Source organism: Castor canadensis, chromosome 1 (genome assembly GCF_047511655.1).
Source record: "Castor canadensis chromosome 1, mCasCan1.hap1v2, whole genome shotgun sequence".
Classification (NCBI taxonomy): Eukaryota; Metazoa; Chordata; class Mammalia; order Rodentia; family Castoridae; genus Castor; species Castor canadensis.
The window spans coordinates 30,788,217-30,804,137 of record NC_133386.1 but is presented as its reverse complement, the minus strand read 5'-3'; the positions used below and the strand labels follow the sequence as shown (position 1 = coordinate 30,804,137).

Here is a 15,921-nt window from a genome sequence, read left to right as displayed (position 1 = left end):
GACCTGGAAGTGGGAGGCACCAACATTCTCTACTATAATTCTTGAGCTTGTTCTCCTAAAGCATCTAACTCCCCATGTGCCAAACTCCCCATGTGCAGCCCTTCTGGGGGAAGTGTCTACAACCAAAGGACTCTGAATGTAGAGAAGACTCCTAATGGAAACCTCCAGGGTCCTCTAGATTAACCTGCATGGATGGAGCAGATTGCATCTTGAGGGGACATGGACATCCCACCACCTAGAGGAGGGACAAGACTGACACTAGTCTGACCCACACTCTGCTGCCCAAAGCAGTGATGACACCAGCCTAGGCAGCAGGCCCTGACACCAGCAGCGAGAACTAGAAAGTAGAGAGAAGAAACTAAGAACAAGGACTAAGCGGGGTTAGCACTGCCTCTTGTGTTCTGAACTCTCAACAGCCATGTGTACATGTGAGCACAGGTGTGTGACAGAAGATGAGAAGTCAGCCTCTATATTGCTATTAAGCCTATATATTAATATTTAGTGGCTGTAAGTCTATGTCAATTCTCTAGTTGATCTTAGTGTACTTGATAAAGTCACTTACATTGCAAGAATATCTTTTCTGCCATAGGACTTAATAAAACTATTTTTTCAATTTTAATATAGCAACTAAATATTATTATGTGTTCTTGTCAAATGACAAAAGTACAATTAAATGCAAAGATCTTTATTAGGTTCATTTTCAATTCTAGAATTTTATTGCATCGTGTAGAAATTCCCAGGGGGTAGCTATAAAAAATTGTTTCTGTAGCTAGAGATTGCAGTGAAAGCAGAAACAAAAGAACAAAAAGCAGATTGGTCCTTTCAAAGTTACTTTCCTTGTAAGGTGGGAGCAGGGAGACAGAACACTAGGAAAATAGCTGATTCGTTAACATTCAGTTATTCCAGGTCAGCAGAAGGATCTTCATTACCATACCAGTAGTTATCACACCACTGTTTGAGACAACCTGTGCTAATCTCTCTAATTCTGATAGCTTGGAGAGTCAGATAAAAAACATTGTTTCCGTTTGGTGATTTGGAACATCAGTGTGAGTGGCTCTACTTTCATTTTTAGCCTGGTCTGTTAGGTCCAAGAGCAGAAACTTAGTCTAAAATAATAATCTCCTGCAATTTTTATTTAATATCCTTAACTGACTCTCAAGAAAAAAAAATTTCTAACCAGTGAGTTATACTCTGCAGTACCAGAAATAATACTTAAAGTCATGAGTAAGCAAGGGGAGGAGGACAGGCCAGAGATCAAAGAAAATAAAAGCACAGGTATTAAAAGATAAAGGGGTAAACAACTTCAGTGAGTACAGTTCAGTTGTTCTGCCATAAAGAGAAAGAGCTGAAAAGTGATCATGAGTCTGACTTTGAAGTTGCCTTTAAAAAAGACAGGGCAGAAATCTTAGATACAAGTGCAGTGGGAGATGGTGGTGAGGAAACTGGAGTCACCATACATAAAGCCTCCAGAAAACTGTCTAGGAGAGAGAAGGAAGAGAGATGGAACCAAAATAAAGTCATAAAAAGGGAAGATGCTCATGTCCCTCAGGCACAGAAGAATCCAGGCCACAGTCTGATATCATCTTAAGATCTGAGATCATAGTTCCTGGAGAAAGAAGCTAAGATGGGAGAGGGGAGACCAAAGGTGTTTTCTGCTGCCCAGAATGTTTCCAGTTTCCTGGTGTTGGCGGGGTGAGGGAGCTGCTCCAGAGGTTCTTGTCTTCACTGGGCTTAGGAATAAGCTCACAGGACACAAACAGTGCACACACAGGTATATTTACTAGGGATAGAAAAGACTGTAGCTAAAGTAGTGCAGTGGAGCTCAGAAATCAGTAGCTCCTTGCAGTAACAGCAGGGGGACTCTTTTTCAGATTTTTATTCATATGTGCATACAATGTTTGGGCCATTTCTCCCCCCTTCCCCCCCGCCCTCTCCCTTGCCCCCCCAACTCCCTCCCTTACCCCCACTAACCCCTCACTACCAGGCAGACACTATTTTGCCCTTATCTCTAGTTTTGTTGAAGAGAGAGTATAAGCACTAATAGAAAGGAACAAGGGTTTTTGCTAGTTGAGATAAGGACAGCTATACAGGGAGTTTACTCACATTGCTTTCCTGTACATGTGTGTTACATTCTAAATTAATTCTTCTCGAACTAACCTTTTCTCTAGTTCCTGGTCCCCTTCTCCTATTGGCCTCAGTTGCTTTAAAGTATCTGCTTTAGTTTCTCTGCGTTTTTTTTCCCAATTTTATTTTATTTTAATTATTTTATTTATTTGGTTTTTTGAGACAGGGTCCCACAATATAGCCCAGGCTAGTCTGGAGCTCTCTGTGTAGTCCAAGCTGATCTTGAACTCACAATTCTCCTTTCCTTGCCTCTAGAGTATTGGGATTACAGGTAGTTTCTCTGTGTTGAGGGCAACAAATGCTATCTAGTTTCTTGGGTGTCTTACCTATCCTCATACCTTCCTTGTGTGTTCTCAGTTTATCATGTGATCAAAGTCCAATCCCCTTGTTGTGTTTGCCCTTGATCTAATGTCTGCATATGAGGGAGAACATACGATTTTTGTGTTTTGGGGCCAGGCTAACCTCACTCAGAATGATGTTCTCCAGTTCCATCTATTTACCTGTGAATGATAACATTTCATTCTCTTCATGGCTGCATAAAATTCCATTGTGTATAGATACCACATTTTCTTAATCCATTCATCAGTAGTGGGGCATCTTGGCTGTTTCTATAACTTGGCTATTGTGAATAGTGCTGCAATAAGCATGGGTGTGCAGATGCCTCTGGAGTAAGCTGTGTCATATTCTTTTGGGTTCTGTCAGAAGGAGAGGATGGAGGTTTTCTTCTTCCCCCATCTATGTGGTCTGCACCCGTCAGCACCCATGTTGGCAATATTCTATTTTTCACCCTGGTGCTCCTTTCTGGGGCCCACTTGTGAAACATCTCCACTGGTTTCAGGAAGTGCAACAGCAAGCTGCTCCCTGAACTAAGTTCTTTGTTCTCATGCTGCTGAGACCCAGCACTGTACTGAATTAAATTATATTGATGGGCACTAACACCTATAAAAAGCCTAGGAATGCAGTTGTCATACTTTGGTGGGAATAAAAGGTATCTCTGAATTCCGTGATCTTGAACTGTCTTCACACATCCCAGAGAACTCACCTACTCTTGTGTGAGTCTTTTCCCAGAGTCAATCAATAACCAACAAAGAAAAACATGCATAGGGCCAGAGAAAATGGGCCAAAGATTTCCAGGGAAAAGGTGACAGGGTGGCTCTTTCTAAGGAAGCTCCTTGCCTAGCACAGGCTACAACAAATTCCTGAGTACTGCATGGGAGCTTACTCAGAATTGGTTAGACTTTAGGATAGAATAAATTAAAAAGGAAACAAGATGTGGTCTGAGGGAAATAACTTATTTCTTTATTATCTCCATTCCAAATACCTAATTTCAAATAGACCATAGAGTCAAGTAGGTTATGATAAAAGATAATGGAACAATTTTAATTAGCCACAAAGTTGTTCATCATTACTTGAAAAATGCCCTTATTCTTTAATGTCCTGTTTATTAATTAACTGGGATATTTGTCTCTTCAAATTTCATCCTGTATATTTACAAATGATATGTATTTGTCAGGATCCACCAGGGCAACAGAACCAATAGGAGACAGATGATCATAGATAGAGATAGATAGATAGATATTCATAGATTCTGTATTATAAAATACTGGTTTGCACAATTATGCAGACTTGACAGCTAGACATCTAGCACGTTCATGGTGTCTATTCCAATCCATTTCTGAGGACCTGAACACCAGAGGTAGATTATCTATGATGAATTAACCCTTCCTCTGCCTTCTTGTTCTACTCAAGTCTTCCAGGGAATGGATAATGCCTACCCACAGTGGAAGGGCCGTCTGCTTTACTCGGCCCATCAATTCTAAGGCTATTCTCTCCCAGAAATGTTCTCACAGACAAAACTAAAAATAATTTTTAGCCAGCTATTTGGGCATCCATGTCCATTCAAGCTAACACATAAGATTAGCCATCATGATGAAAGCAATATTTACACATGTTAGAACAGTTACCACAAAAGATTTTTCTGGGGCCCCTCCTATTTAAATATATGTTCCACTGTACATATACATACTCACATATGCTGTAACACATACCTAGAAGGTGAATGCTGCTTCCATAATTGGGTTAATGCTATGACAATTATGCACATATCTTTAGTTTGTTTTCTGTTGCTAATAACATAATCCCATAGACTAGGTAAATTAGAAATTAAAAAGATTTATTTTGGCTCATGTTTCTTCTAGTCCAAGGCCAAGGACCCACATCTGGTGATAGTCTTATTGTTGGCAAAATCCTGAGGTGATGTTGGATATCACATGGTGGTGGGAGAGGGGAAAGAGAGAGAGAGAGAGAGAGAGAGAGAGAGAGAGAATCTCCTTTATCTTAAAATTCCACCAACATTCAATCATAAGGACTCCACCCTGATGACCTTAACTAATCCTAATCACCTCCTAAAGGTCTCATCTCTAACCAGCACCGTTGGATTATGTTATCATCCTCTTAATAATTCACAGAGGAAATTTAATTTCAGCATGAGTTTTAGAGGGGTTAAACAATATTCAAACCACAGTATATCCATTGATTTTAAATCTTAAGTTTGTTATTTGGTAAGTTATGTCACCTCTTCTAAAAAGATACCAAGGACTCTCTCGCTCTCTCTTTCTCTTTTACTTGCCCCCACCCTATTTTACTCCCTCCATCATTCTCTTTTATCCCCTCTCCCTCTTATTGCCCCCACCCTTTGCTAGGGAAATTCTGACAGGCCCAGAAAAAGGTGTCACTGGAGATGAATGACAGGCTTTTGATCATGCAAAAAAAGTATTTAGGGGCAAACACACAGTGGAGTTTTAAGCAGAGCAAGAGTTATTGAAGTAAAAATAAACCTCCCCACCCAGGAGACTGAGGGCAAGGAGGTTGGCCAAGCAGTCAGGTGCCAATGCAAAAGCAAAAGTACACCCTCCAGATCAAGTGAGGGCAGTCAACCCAACCAAGCAGCTGAGTACATCCAGTTCTCAAGTCTTAGGCACTTTTATGGGTAAGGCTTAGATTTAGCTAGGGATATGTGCCTAATTGTGAAGACTTCTGAGGAATGGAAGGGCATTGATAAGGCATCTTCAGAGTCAAGATGGCAATTTGAGGGGTGGTTTTTGCATGAAACTGCAACTATAGTGAGATGTAGTTGAGCCTCTGGATAACCTTTAGGATTGGCTACCAAGAAGTAACCTCAATCATGGTCAACCATTATTCTAGGATAATGGTGGAGCTGAATGTTTGGAAAAATATATCCAGATATGGTGCTGTACCTGTTCTCTGGTTCCTTTTCATATATTGTTCCATTTCTATCCACCTACCCCCATGTCAGAGGATATCATTTTAATTTACCAGGTCCCTGCCCTAAGCATGGAGGATCCTTCTCACTCTTCCATACAGCCATAACTAAGACAAGCAAAAGGGCTCCACTTTGGCTCCTTAGTTGTCCATCTCTAGTAACCTAATGAAAGAAATGAAAAGATTAACTCCCATGCAGAGCTAGGTTTCCAGCCCAGAGGCCTTCTCTACCAACATCACTCCTAAAACAGCATAGACTAGTAAGAAAAACACAGGATTTGGTGTCAGAGACCCAGGCTCATGTTTTGAGTCTAACAGTAGAAGACAGTGCCACAAATAAGTTAATGTATAAAAGTGTTTTTTTAAACTCATGAAACACCATACAACATATTAATGATCACCAACACTATAACAACTTCTCAAAATAATATACACATGGAATAAGTTGTAGATGCCTTATTTAATTTGTCACATTTAACTTGAATCTTATACCATGCAGAGGAACAAAATATTAGTTGCCATTATCAGCACTCAATGTTTTAATTTTAATTTCTCTATGACTTCACTGTTGGATCCCAACATTACATTTATGTAGAAAAATGAATCCAAAATTTTCCACCACAGCCTAAAAACCGTCTAAAACTACAACTCACACTTCAGCTCAGAATTTCCATATTCCATGTGTCTCCCATATTGTGCCAAGTATGATATTTTGATACTGTCCCATTATTTCAAAGATTTTCAGTTTGCTAGTCTATCACATCTGCTCAAAGAAATTTACCATCTTGGAAAGTTCCTACCTCATAATGTCTTTCAAGGGGCAAGCTGGCTCCCACTTAAGACAATCTGTGGGAAAACATGACTCGTTCCAAATGTGCCACTGAGGGAGAATTCTTCAAACGTGGTAAATGCTGACCCTACAGGCTCCCCACAAGTTCTCAGATCGGTGGTTTGACACTTCAGGAATGTGCATATCTATGTAGAAAAAGAAAAGAGCAGTCAGAAAACTTGGAAATATTTTCACAGTCAAATAATGCAATTGCAAAAAGTAGAGGAACACTTAAGTTGCTTCTTAAGCATTGTTTTGTAAACTGCAGATCACAACTTATTAATGAATCCTTTTTTTTAAATAAAGTCAAATGGAACAGATTAGAATTTAAAGAATCAGAGTGTATTGCACATAATTACAGCTATCTCTCATTCTAATTTGGCTTATTCCATAAACTATTTCAATTAGATATCTCTTTTTTAACTCCTTCACATAGTCACATCACTGCACTGGAAAATACACAGAAGTTACGATTTTTTAACTTGGCCTGCTGAGAAGTAGTCAGTTGACTTTATATTTTTTACCAAGAAGCCAAGAAAATCAATCCTGTTCTTGCTAATCCTGAACAAATTAAGTGTTCTGGGTTTAAAAAAAAAATTCAGTGATAAATACAACATTACACTGATTAACTGAATTCGGCACAATTTTTAAAGAAAGGAAATGATAACTAAAAGAAAAATAGTAAGGCCATTCTAACATATGAAAGCCCTTTTACCTGTAAGTAATACTGGCCTTCTACTGAGTGCAGTCCATCAAAAGCACCCAGTACATAAACCTCATCTGTTCGTTTTTCAGTTATCTTATAAGTCAAATGACAGCACAGGTCCTTCTGGCAAACTGTGTAATTTCCTGTGTTTGCCTTAAGCTCAGTGAAGGTAAATTCATCAAAATAAATTGTCCCAGGAAAGTCTGCCTGCTTGGACAAGTATGGCTTGATGCCTCTGGCATAAGCACTCCAATTAACTGCTGCAGGGTAGTGGGCTCGCTGCGAGGCTGAGACTTTAATTCTGAGAGCAAGAGCTGGCCACTCTCTGTTTCCATGTCATAGTGATACACCGTGACTGCTTCCGGGGCGTAGATTCCACTTCCTATCATCAAGATGTGGAAATGCAAATATCGGTTTCAAAACTTTTTATGGAAATAAAATATTCCCATGTGAGATTAATTAAAAAGTTATTAAAACACCATCATTTTCCAGACAGTTAGGGAAATAACTGCTTTTTTGGCCTAAATTCCAGTTTGACTCTGTGTTCTCCATAAGATATTATTGGCACTAAAATTATCATTTAACATGGAGGTCCTTTTTGATTTTTTTCCTTTATGTTTACCTTTTTTTAAGCCAATTTAACAAGAAACTAGACAACTCCCCCGAACATGAAGAGTAACTTTGGCTCCCCACTGACTGAATATGATTGTGTTTGGGACTCTTCATTTGGCTCAACACATAGCAAAGTGGTAGAGGGGAGTGAGCATTACCTTAAAAGTGGATGTTTTAATAAACCTAAAGTGGTTTTATCTCAACACTAATAGATGTTGGCTGGGAAATTCCTTAGATCTGGCTTTAATTTTGTTTTGTTTGTATTGTTTTATTGTTATATGGCCCAGGCCAGTCTCAAACTTGTGATTCTCCTTCCCTAGCTTGTTGAGTGATAGGATTGCAGGCAAGTGCTACCACATCTGGCCTAACTTTGATTTTTTTTTACAAGACTTGACCTCTCTAACTCCAATTTTCCCTCGTGTAAAACTGAAATGTTTTCCTCTTTTGTTCACAAAGGAGTTCCTTAATCAGAAACTCATACTGCTATTAATTTTACAATAGTGGAATTCATAATTGAGTCATCAAAGAAAACTGAGGCTTGAAAATCCGTGAAGACTTCCCAAGACCAGCACTTCCACTTAGTGCTTGACTGGTCTGAGTTACCTGTCATGTGGAAGGTAGTGTCTGTCGTAGGTATTTGCAGCAAGCAGGTTAACTCTCATGGCTGTGGCCCACGCTGAATGGAAGGGAACAGCTGAGAGGAGGGGCAGCATGGTATACCACCCTGTGGAGAGCAGAATGCTGTCAACTTGAAAGTCATTCACCACCACCACCACTGGGTCATAAGAAAAAATGTCAAAGCATGTAAAGATGCCAAACTTCCCAAAGGGGGTGTCAAAAATTACAAATTCTGAATCCTTGGGAAAATCAAATTGAATTTCTGGTGCAAAAAGATTTTGAGTCCACTCCTGGCTAAAACACACTGGCCAAACTCCTGTTTCATATATTTTTCTTTTGATAAAATATATTTTTCCTGATAGACCAACATTTCCATACTTGGACCAACACTGTCATTGTCATTGTTATTGCTGTAGAAGGTAACAATCACTGTAATAATTTGTTAAGAATTTATGAATGTGGCTGTGACAGAAGAAAACGCACTGTAGACAAGCCCCAGTTTTAAGTCCATTCACAAAATGGCAAGGGAGAACAGATATAAACATTGGTTTTACTGGTATATACAAAGATTGGGCTCACTTGTTCCTGAAAAACACATTTGTGCTAAAGAATGGGCATCGTCTTGGATCATGACAGGGTATCAGCAGAAACAATGGTTGCTGGTTTCTCCTGCAAAGATCAGTAATCTGAAACGTTAGCACTTAAGCTGAGCACTTCATAAAACTTAGACTATGGCATGATTATTGATGGCAAATACCATTGAGATTGGGTGTCTGGTTCTCTCTTGAGCCCAACTAATGCTGAGGCATTCACATGTAGAAAAGCGATGGCACGGCTTCAATGTCATGCAGTGTAGAATCTGCTCATGTTTATTTTAGTGAAGTCCTTTTCTCTAAATATTTCTACTATTACATTACCCAAAAGCCCATTTTCAAGAGGTGGTTTCTTTGTGTCTTTAAATAAGCTAAATAGTTTTAAGATATTAGATATAGAATGGAAATATCCTAATTTTGTCTGTTTAACCTGAATCTCTGTTAACTTCCTCTTTATTTCCATGTCCATTTCATCATAAGTTTCCTTTTAAACATCTGTTGTTAATTTGTTATTCTAAACCAGCTGTCAGTTGTTAAATTTATCTCCCTATCTGCCACAGTGGAGAAATTGCTTACTCTGCACGTCGTCACTAGAAAATTTCCCTTCAAAGTACAGCTTCTGTCATGTCACTTAGACTTCCCAACAGTCAGTGTTTCTCTGTTATTTCAAAACTCTTAATTCCCCAGAAGTGCTATTTTAGTCTGTTCAGATTGATGTAACAAAATACTAGAGAGTGGAAAGCTTATAATCAACAGGAGTTTATTGATCACAATTCAAGAGGCCAGGAAATTCAAGTTCAATGTGGCAGAAGTTCAGGTTTTGGTGCTGGACCACTTCCTGGCTCTTAGATGGTAGTCTCCTTGCTGTGTCCTCATTTGACAGAAGGAGCGAGAGAGCTTCCAATACAACGTCATTCATGAGGGCTCCATCCTCATGACCTAATCACCTCCTGGAGGCCCCACCTCCTAGCACCATAACCTAGGGATTAGGAGTCAACATAAGAATTTTTGTGGGGGTGTTATTCTGAGATAGGTTCTCATTTATGTATTTCATGTTGGCTTTAAACTCATGATTCTCTTTCTTGAGTCTCCCAGCTGCTAGGATTATAGGCATGTGTCACCATTCCTGGCTTAAACATAAAAATTTAGGCACCATAAGCATTCAGTTCATTGAAAGTTCCATACTCCATGAGAAGTAAACAAGGTACACAGGCTACAGAGGAACTTGAAAACGTCAGCATTTCCCACATTTCATCCTCTATAACCTGAACACATCCTCCACTGAATTTACTTTTGTAACTTGCTAACATACACTCTGTTCAGTAATATCAAGTCATTCCCTGCCCAACGAAAACTCCATATGCTGCTCTGCATGGATGAGTCAGGTTTTGGTGCTGGCCCACTTCCTGGGCCAGTTCTGCCTATAAGGTCTTTGGTCTGCATTTGTGTAAGCTCCAGTTCCTCGTACAGCTCCATTTCTGAACTCTTATAGCAAATTTTCTCTGTGCTGTTCAATGTCTCTCACTGCTTGCTGTTGTCTTGACCTTTAACTTAAATCTTGCACCAATACATAATTTGGTATGTGCAGATCTTGTCTTTTCAAACAAATTAAGATACTAGGAAACTGAATTTCCATATGCAGAAGGATGAAACTATCTCCTTGGGAAGACTTCAGGTATTTTATGGGCAAAGATAGTTGGGGAGGTAAGAATCTCGGCTATTCATTTGACAAGGGCTGATACTTGGAATATATAAGAACTGAAGAAAGGACACTAACAAAAACTCAAATAATCCAATTAGAAAATGGGCAAGTGATCTGCATTGACATTTCTTAAAATAATGTATACAGATGGCCAAGAAGTGTATGTGAAAAAATGCTCAATATCTAGTCATGAACCAATCATCAGGGAAATGCAAATCACAGCCACAATGAACAGTGACTCACACCTATAATACTAGCTACTTGGGAGGCGGAGATGGGGATGATCCAGGCCAACACAGACCAAAAAAAAAGTTCGTTAGGCCCCATCTCAACAGAAAAAACTAGTTGTGATGGGGCATGCCTGTCATCCCAGCTATGGTGAGAAGCTTAGAATCGGAGCACCATGGTCCAGGTTGACCTGGGCAAAAAATAAGACCCAATCTCCAAAATAACCAGAGCTTAAAAAGGTTGGAGGTATGGCTCAAGCAGAGGAGTGCCTGCCTAGCAAGTGTGAAGCCCTGAGTTTCAACCCCAGTTCCAACAACAACAAAAAAAGAGAGATACCATTTCACTCACGTTAGAATGGCTATTGGCAGGATGCAGAGAAAGAGGAATTCTTATAAAATGTTGGAAATGTAATTTAATCCACTCATTATCAAAAAACTAAATATTGGACTATTATATGATCCATCAATTCCACTACTGGGTATATATTCAAAGGAGAAGAAATTAGTATGTTAAAAAGATATCTGCACTTCCATGTTTATTACAATACTACGGAACCAATCCAGGAACCTATACAGAAAATATAGTATGATATATAGATAGAGAGAAAGATATAATGGAATATTATTCAGCCATAAAAAGAAAGAAATTTATTAAGCAAAACACATGGAATTGCATAAAAAGCCACCTTTTTACCTTCCTACCATCAAGTAGAAGTATTGCTTTACAAGTAGAAGTATTGATTTACCTAGCTTGATTCTTACCAGAAGTATTGGATTCAGTTAGAGATGTAGTTTTTGATCTTAAGCTGGGTCTGAAAATAAAAAAAGAAATGAAAATAAAAAAAGGAATGAAATCTTCTCATTTGAAACAGCATGTAGGACATCATGTTAAGCGAAATAAGCCAGGCACAGAGAGACAAACATGACATCTTCCCCTCATATACGAAATCTAAATAAATGAACTCATAAGAGTAGAAGAGTGGTCTGCCAGAACCTGGGAAGGGTGGGGTGGAGGGATAAAGAGAGGCTCATTGTCAGATATAAAAAATACAATTATATATAGGGGTTAAGTTCTAGTGTTCTATAGCACAACAGGGTGAATATAGTTAATAATAACTTATTGTATATTTCAAAATAGCTAAAAGAAAGGATTTTTAATAATTCCAGTAGAAACTATGGAATATATATTTTTTAGGTGATGGATATGGTAATTACCCTTATTTGTTCATTATATATTATGCACATGTGTATCTCACTGCCCCATATAAATAACTATCGTAATTATTATGTATAAATTCAAAATCTGAAATATTAAATTTGAAATATGAATGATCTTTGGCATATGTTTCCAGAAAAGTCTTTTACCAATCCAGAGCCCTTGCTGTGGGATTTCCTCCCCTCCATGTTATTAAATCTGGAAAAAGAAAGAGCAAGAGAGCTCTTGATATTTTCTTCCAGAATATCCATGTGTAATAATTGTCTAGAGATGATTCATCTCAGGGATGTGACCCCTGAAGGATAAGAAAACCTCATGTCCCTAGCACCTGAGAGGTAGGTGGCGAAAGCCCAGACTTGAATGAATGTTGAATGAAGGGATGAAGGGGTCCCCTGCCTGAGGAACCAGTGTGTTACATGTCTGAATGTTGAGTACTTTTAGAACATTCTTCCCTGTGTTCAGATGCGATTTACTTCTGCAATTTAAAATAGCAACTTCAATACACCTTCCATATGACAGACTACTGGATAAGTAAAGATTTTTACATTATCTTTTAATTTTATTATTTGTAGCGATACCATCCTTATAAGTTTCTTAAGGGCAAGGGCCACATTACAATTCTGTACTGCTCTGATGGGATTTTATGCCATGCTAAGCCCTATAAATATTTCGTGCTTTGTTAAAGAAAATTTCTTGACCTAGTTTGAGACTGAATTCCCTTTTTGAATATGAGTTGATTTCAAATTCAAAGAGTTTCTGTTAAGGTTTAAATCTCTGATTATAGAATCATTAATACTGTTTCTTTCGCCTGGGATTCTTTCAAATCCCCATCTGATCTAGAGAAACTTACAAGTTTTGGAGATTTGTGCATTTGTTCGTTTGGTTGTTTGGTTGATTTGGTTCTACATTCAAAGTCCCTTGATTTCAATAAGCTTTTCCACTAAGAATTCTTTCTCCCAGGGTATTTCCCTGTGTCCTAATTCCCTGAAATGACATCCATCAGACATTCATTCATTTCAGAAAAAAAAAAAAAAAAACTGAGGACAAGAAGGAAACTGTGTAACCCAGGTGATTGCTTCATGATGCGATGAAAACGATTTTCATATTTTAGGTTGACATTATAACTTGTCTTGATTCAGAATCAAAAGGAAACAGATAGGAATTCCACTACATTCTACTTGTCCCTAGTTTCAGGAAATGTACCAACTTTTTATTATGTTGAAATGAATAGAAATGTTGAGATATTTTGTTGCCACTTCATAGTGTGTGGTGAGTAATGCCTTTGATTCATACATGTATTACATAATCGAGATTAAAGATATAAGCTATTTGAATCAAAGTATTTTATGCATAATCTGAATGACAGTTTAGAATTTTTTGTGGGATTAGGAAATTTAGAGTCTGAAGTTTAAAATAAATATAATTCTGCTAAATATGTGAAGGAGGACAAGAGATGTAGCTTAGTGGCAGAAAGCCTGCTTAGCATACATGATACCTACCCTATGTTGAGCCCCGGCACCACCAAAAGAGTGTGTGTGTGTGTGTGTGTGTGTGTGTGTGTGTGTACATGGAAAGTTTAAAGGGAAGGAGAGTCCCTGGCATAGAATCTCTGTGGTTTGTTGGTTCTTCCCAAATCTTTATTTCTAATATTCATTGCAAAATCTCCTTTCCATTCCCATCCTCAGGACCCCGTCTCTGAGCAAGAATCACTCTCACTGGTCTTCATCTGCCTCTCTGATCTCACTCCTCCCATCTTACCCTCAACAACCTTTTCCTCCTGACGTCTTTTCACCAGTAATCTTTCATATCCCAGTCAATGGCTTCTGTAATCTTCCAGTTGTTTAGATCCAGACCATCAGACTTCATTTGTGCTTCAATAACCTGGTCTCTGCCTTTCTCTTCAATTTTATTTTTTACACTATCCATTTTATCCTGCCTCCTTTTCTCCTGTCCCTCCCCAATATTGGACTCTGCTTAAAACAGGCTATTCTTCCATGTCTTTGAATGCATGAGTAACTCTGCCTAGAATGTCCTGATTAATTTATCCAGCTGGTTTATAACATGTTTCTTGTCTTCCAAAGTGGAATTGATCCATTCTTGATCATTGCAATGATCACAACACTATTCTTTCTATGATTATTATTATAAGTGTTAAATGAAATGCTTGAAAATGCTTAGCACAGTGTTAGGCATCTTCTAAGTGCTCATAATTTGGTTGCTATGACAATGGGTGGTGATGATGGGGATGGTGGTGATGTTATCTCCTCTTCTAGGATGAAATCTTTCAAACTTTTGTTTTACTTATCATCACCATTTGGCACAGGGCTTGCCTGACCTATAGTCATCACCCTGAAAGTCACTTGGCTTCTTATACTGCATAAGAAGGTACGCACCAGGAGGCTTATGCTCCAAAAAGCTATATTTGTAATAGGTAACCATAGTGATAATATTTATAATGGACCAAGAAAAAGTAGAAAACTTAAACATCTATTGAACAGGACCAAACTTCAAAAACAGGTCTACGGACAAAGATTATTAAAAATTATAACTCAGAGTCAGCTAACCTTGCTTGTTGGTTCCTTTATTACTGAGAAATCACACAGGCACCACAAAGTGAAGGTTCAAAATCAAGGATAAAAGTAACCAACAAATCTGTGTTTTAACAGAGGTGAACCCAAAGTTCATGGCTTCAGTAGCCTTCAATAGAGTGAAGAGCATGCCAGCTACAAAGGGCATGCTGTCTTGTTAATAAATGTCTGGCCAAGAGCTAAGACAAGTGTTATGTTCCTCTGCATAACTGCTTGCTGTTGTCTCTCTTTTTAATAGCATCCTGATACATCTTTGCTTCCTTCTACCCTCCGTCTCAGTAAATTCTTTTTCCAACCCACAGCTCCCCAAATCCACCACACAAAGTGATAGCCCATATGGTGAGCCCCAAACCCCATAGGGGAATTTAGAGAACTCCTTTCTTCCTATATCAGGACCTTTGGCAGTACTGCACTGGAGCTTGGGAACAATTCTGGCCTGAGTGACTTCCTGGTGAGCTCCAAAGTTCTTCTTTTCCTGGTGTCTGGACCCCATCGCCCTTAGGAGGGAAGGATCGGAGACTTATACAGACTCTTTGGTGGAATGACCTATCTTCCCTGAAATTTGTGGACCTCTGACCAGGGCAAAACTCTGGGGTAATCAAAAAATCAGGAAAAAGGGGTCTATCTACCTGCAGCCTACAAGGGTGAAGAACCTATCTGTCCTTTACATTTTTAAGCCTCCATTTCCAACAAACAGCACAACTGACAGTGAAAATTTGTCCATTAAACCCATATACACTGTAGAGGACCCTACCTCTCTCCTCACACTTTTACTTTCAAATCCTCTCATCTACCCCTCGGATGGCATTCTGCCCAGCAGAAAGAGTTGTGGTGCCAGTTGTGAGTCTCCTCCATCTACTCTGGACAGAACTGCACCACGGCCTTAGTAAGTATTTGTGAAAAGTTTATGAGAGTCATCATATAAATCTCCAAAACTTCATGTTCAGGAGTCCTCTGAACCCTAAGAGTGGTACTCCAAGGGTACTTCTCATTCCAGTGAATTGCACCCCAACTTTGGGGTCCCTTGACTTGGTGGGATGCCCAACCTGTGTTGCATTCCTTTGGGTATATCCCCAGGAGTGGGATTGCTGTATCATATGGCAGATCTATGTTTAGATTTTTAAGAAGCCTCCATATTGTTTTCCAGAATGGTTGCACCAGCTTGCATTCCCATCAGCAGTGTACTAGGGTTCCTTTTTCCCCACATCCTTGCCAACATCTGTTGTTAATGGTGTTTTTAATAATGGCTATTCTAACAGGGGTGAGGTGGAATCTTAGTGTGGTTTTGATTTGCATTTCCTTTATGGCTAGAGATGGTGAGCATTTTTTCATGTGTTTTTTTGGCCATTTGAATTTCTTCTTTGGAGAAAGTTCTGTTCAGTTCAGTTGCCCATTTCTTTATTGGTTCATTGATTTTGGGAGAG

At 38.9% G+C, this 15,921-nt stretch overlaps 1 protein-coding gene and 1 long non-coding RNA gene across 4 annotated transcripts in view; one reads left to right on the top strand and one right to left on the bottom strand.

Moving 5' to 3' along the window:
• Positions 1-15,921, top strand: part of LOC141423379 (uncharacterized) — a 56,909-nt gene that overhangs the window by 2,963 nt on the left and 38,025 nt on the right. The window lies entirely within an intron of this gene.
• Positions 1,968-14,990, bottom strand: LOC109701609 (vascular non-inflammatory molecule 3-like). The gene is given in 8 exon segments (XM_074044671.1): positions 1,968-5,569; positions 6,207-6,224; positions 6,226-6,381; positions 6,951-7,208; positions 7,211-7,323; positions 8,157-8,181; positions 8,183-8,560; positions 14,850-14,990. Coding segments are annotated over 8 exon segments (1,212 nt in total). The 3' UTR covers positions 1,968-5,446.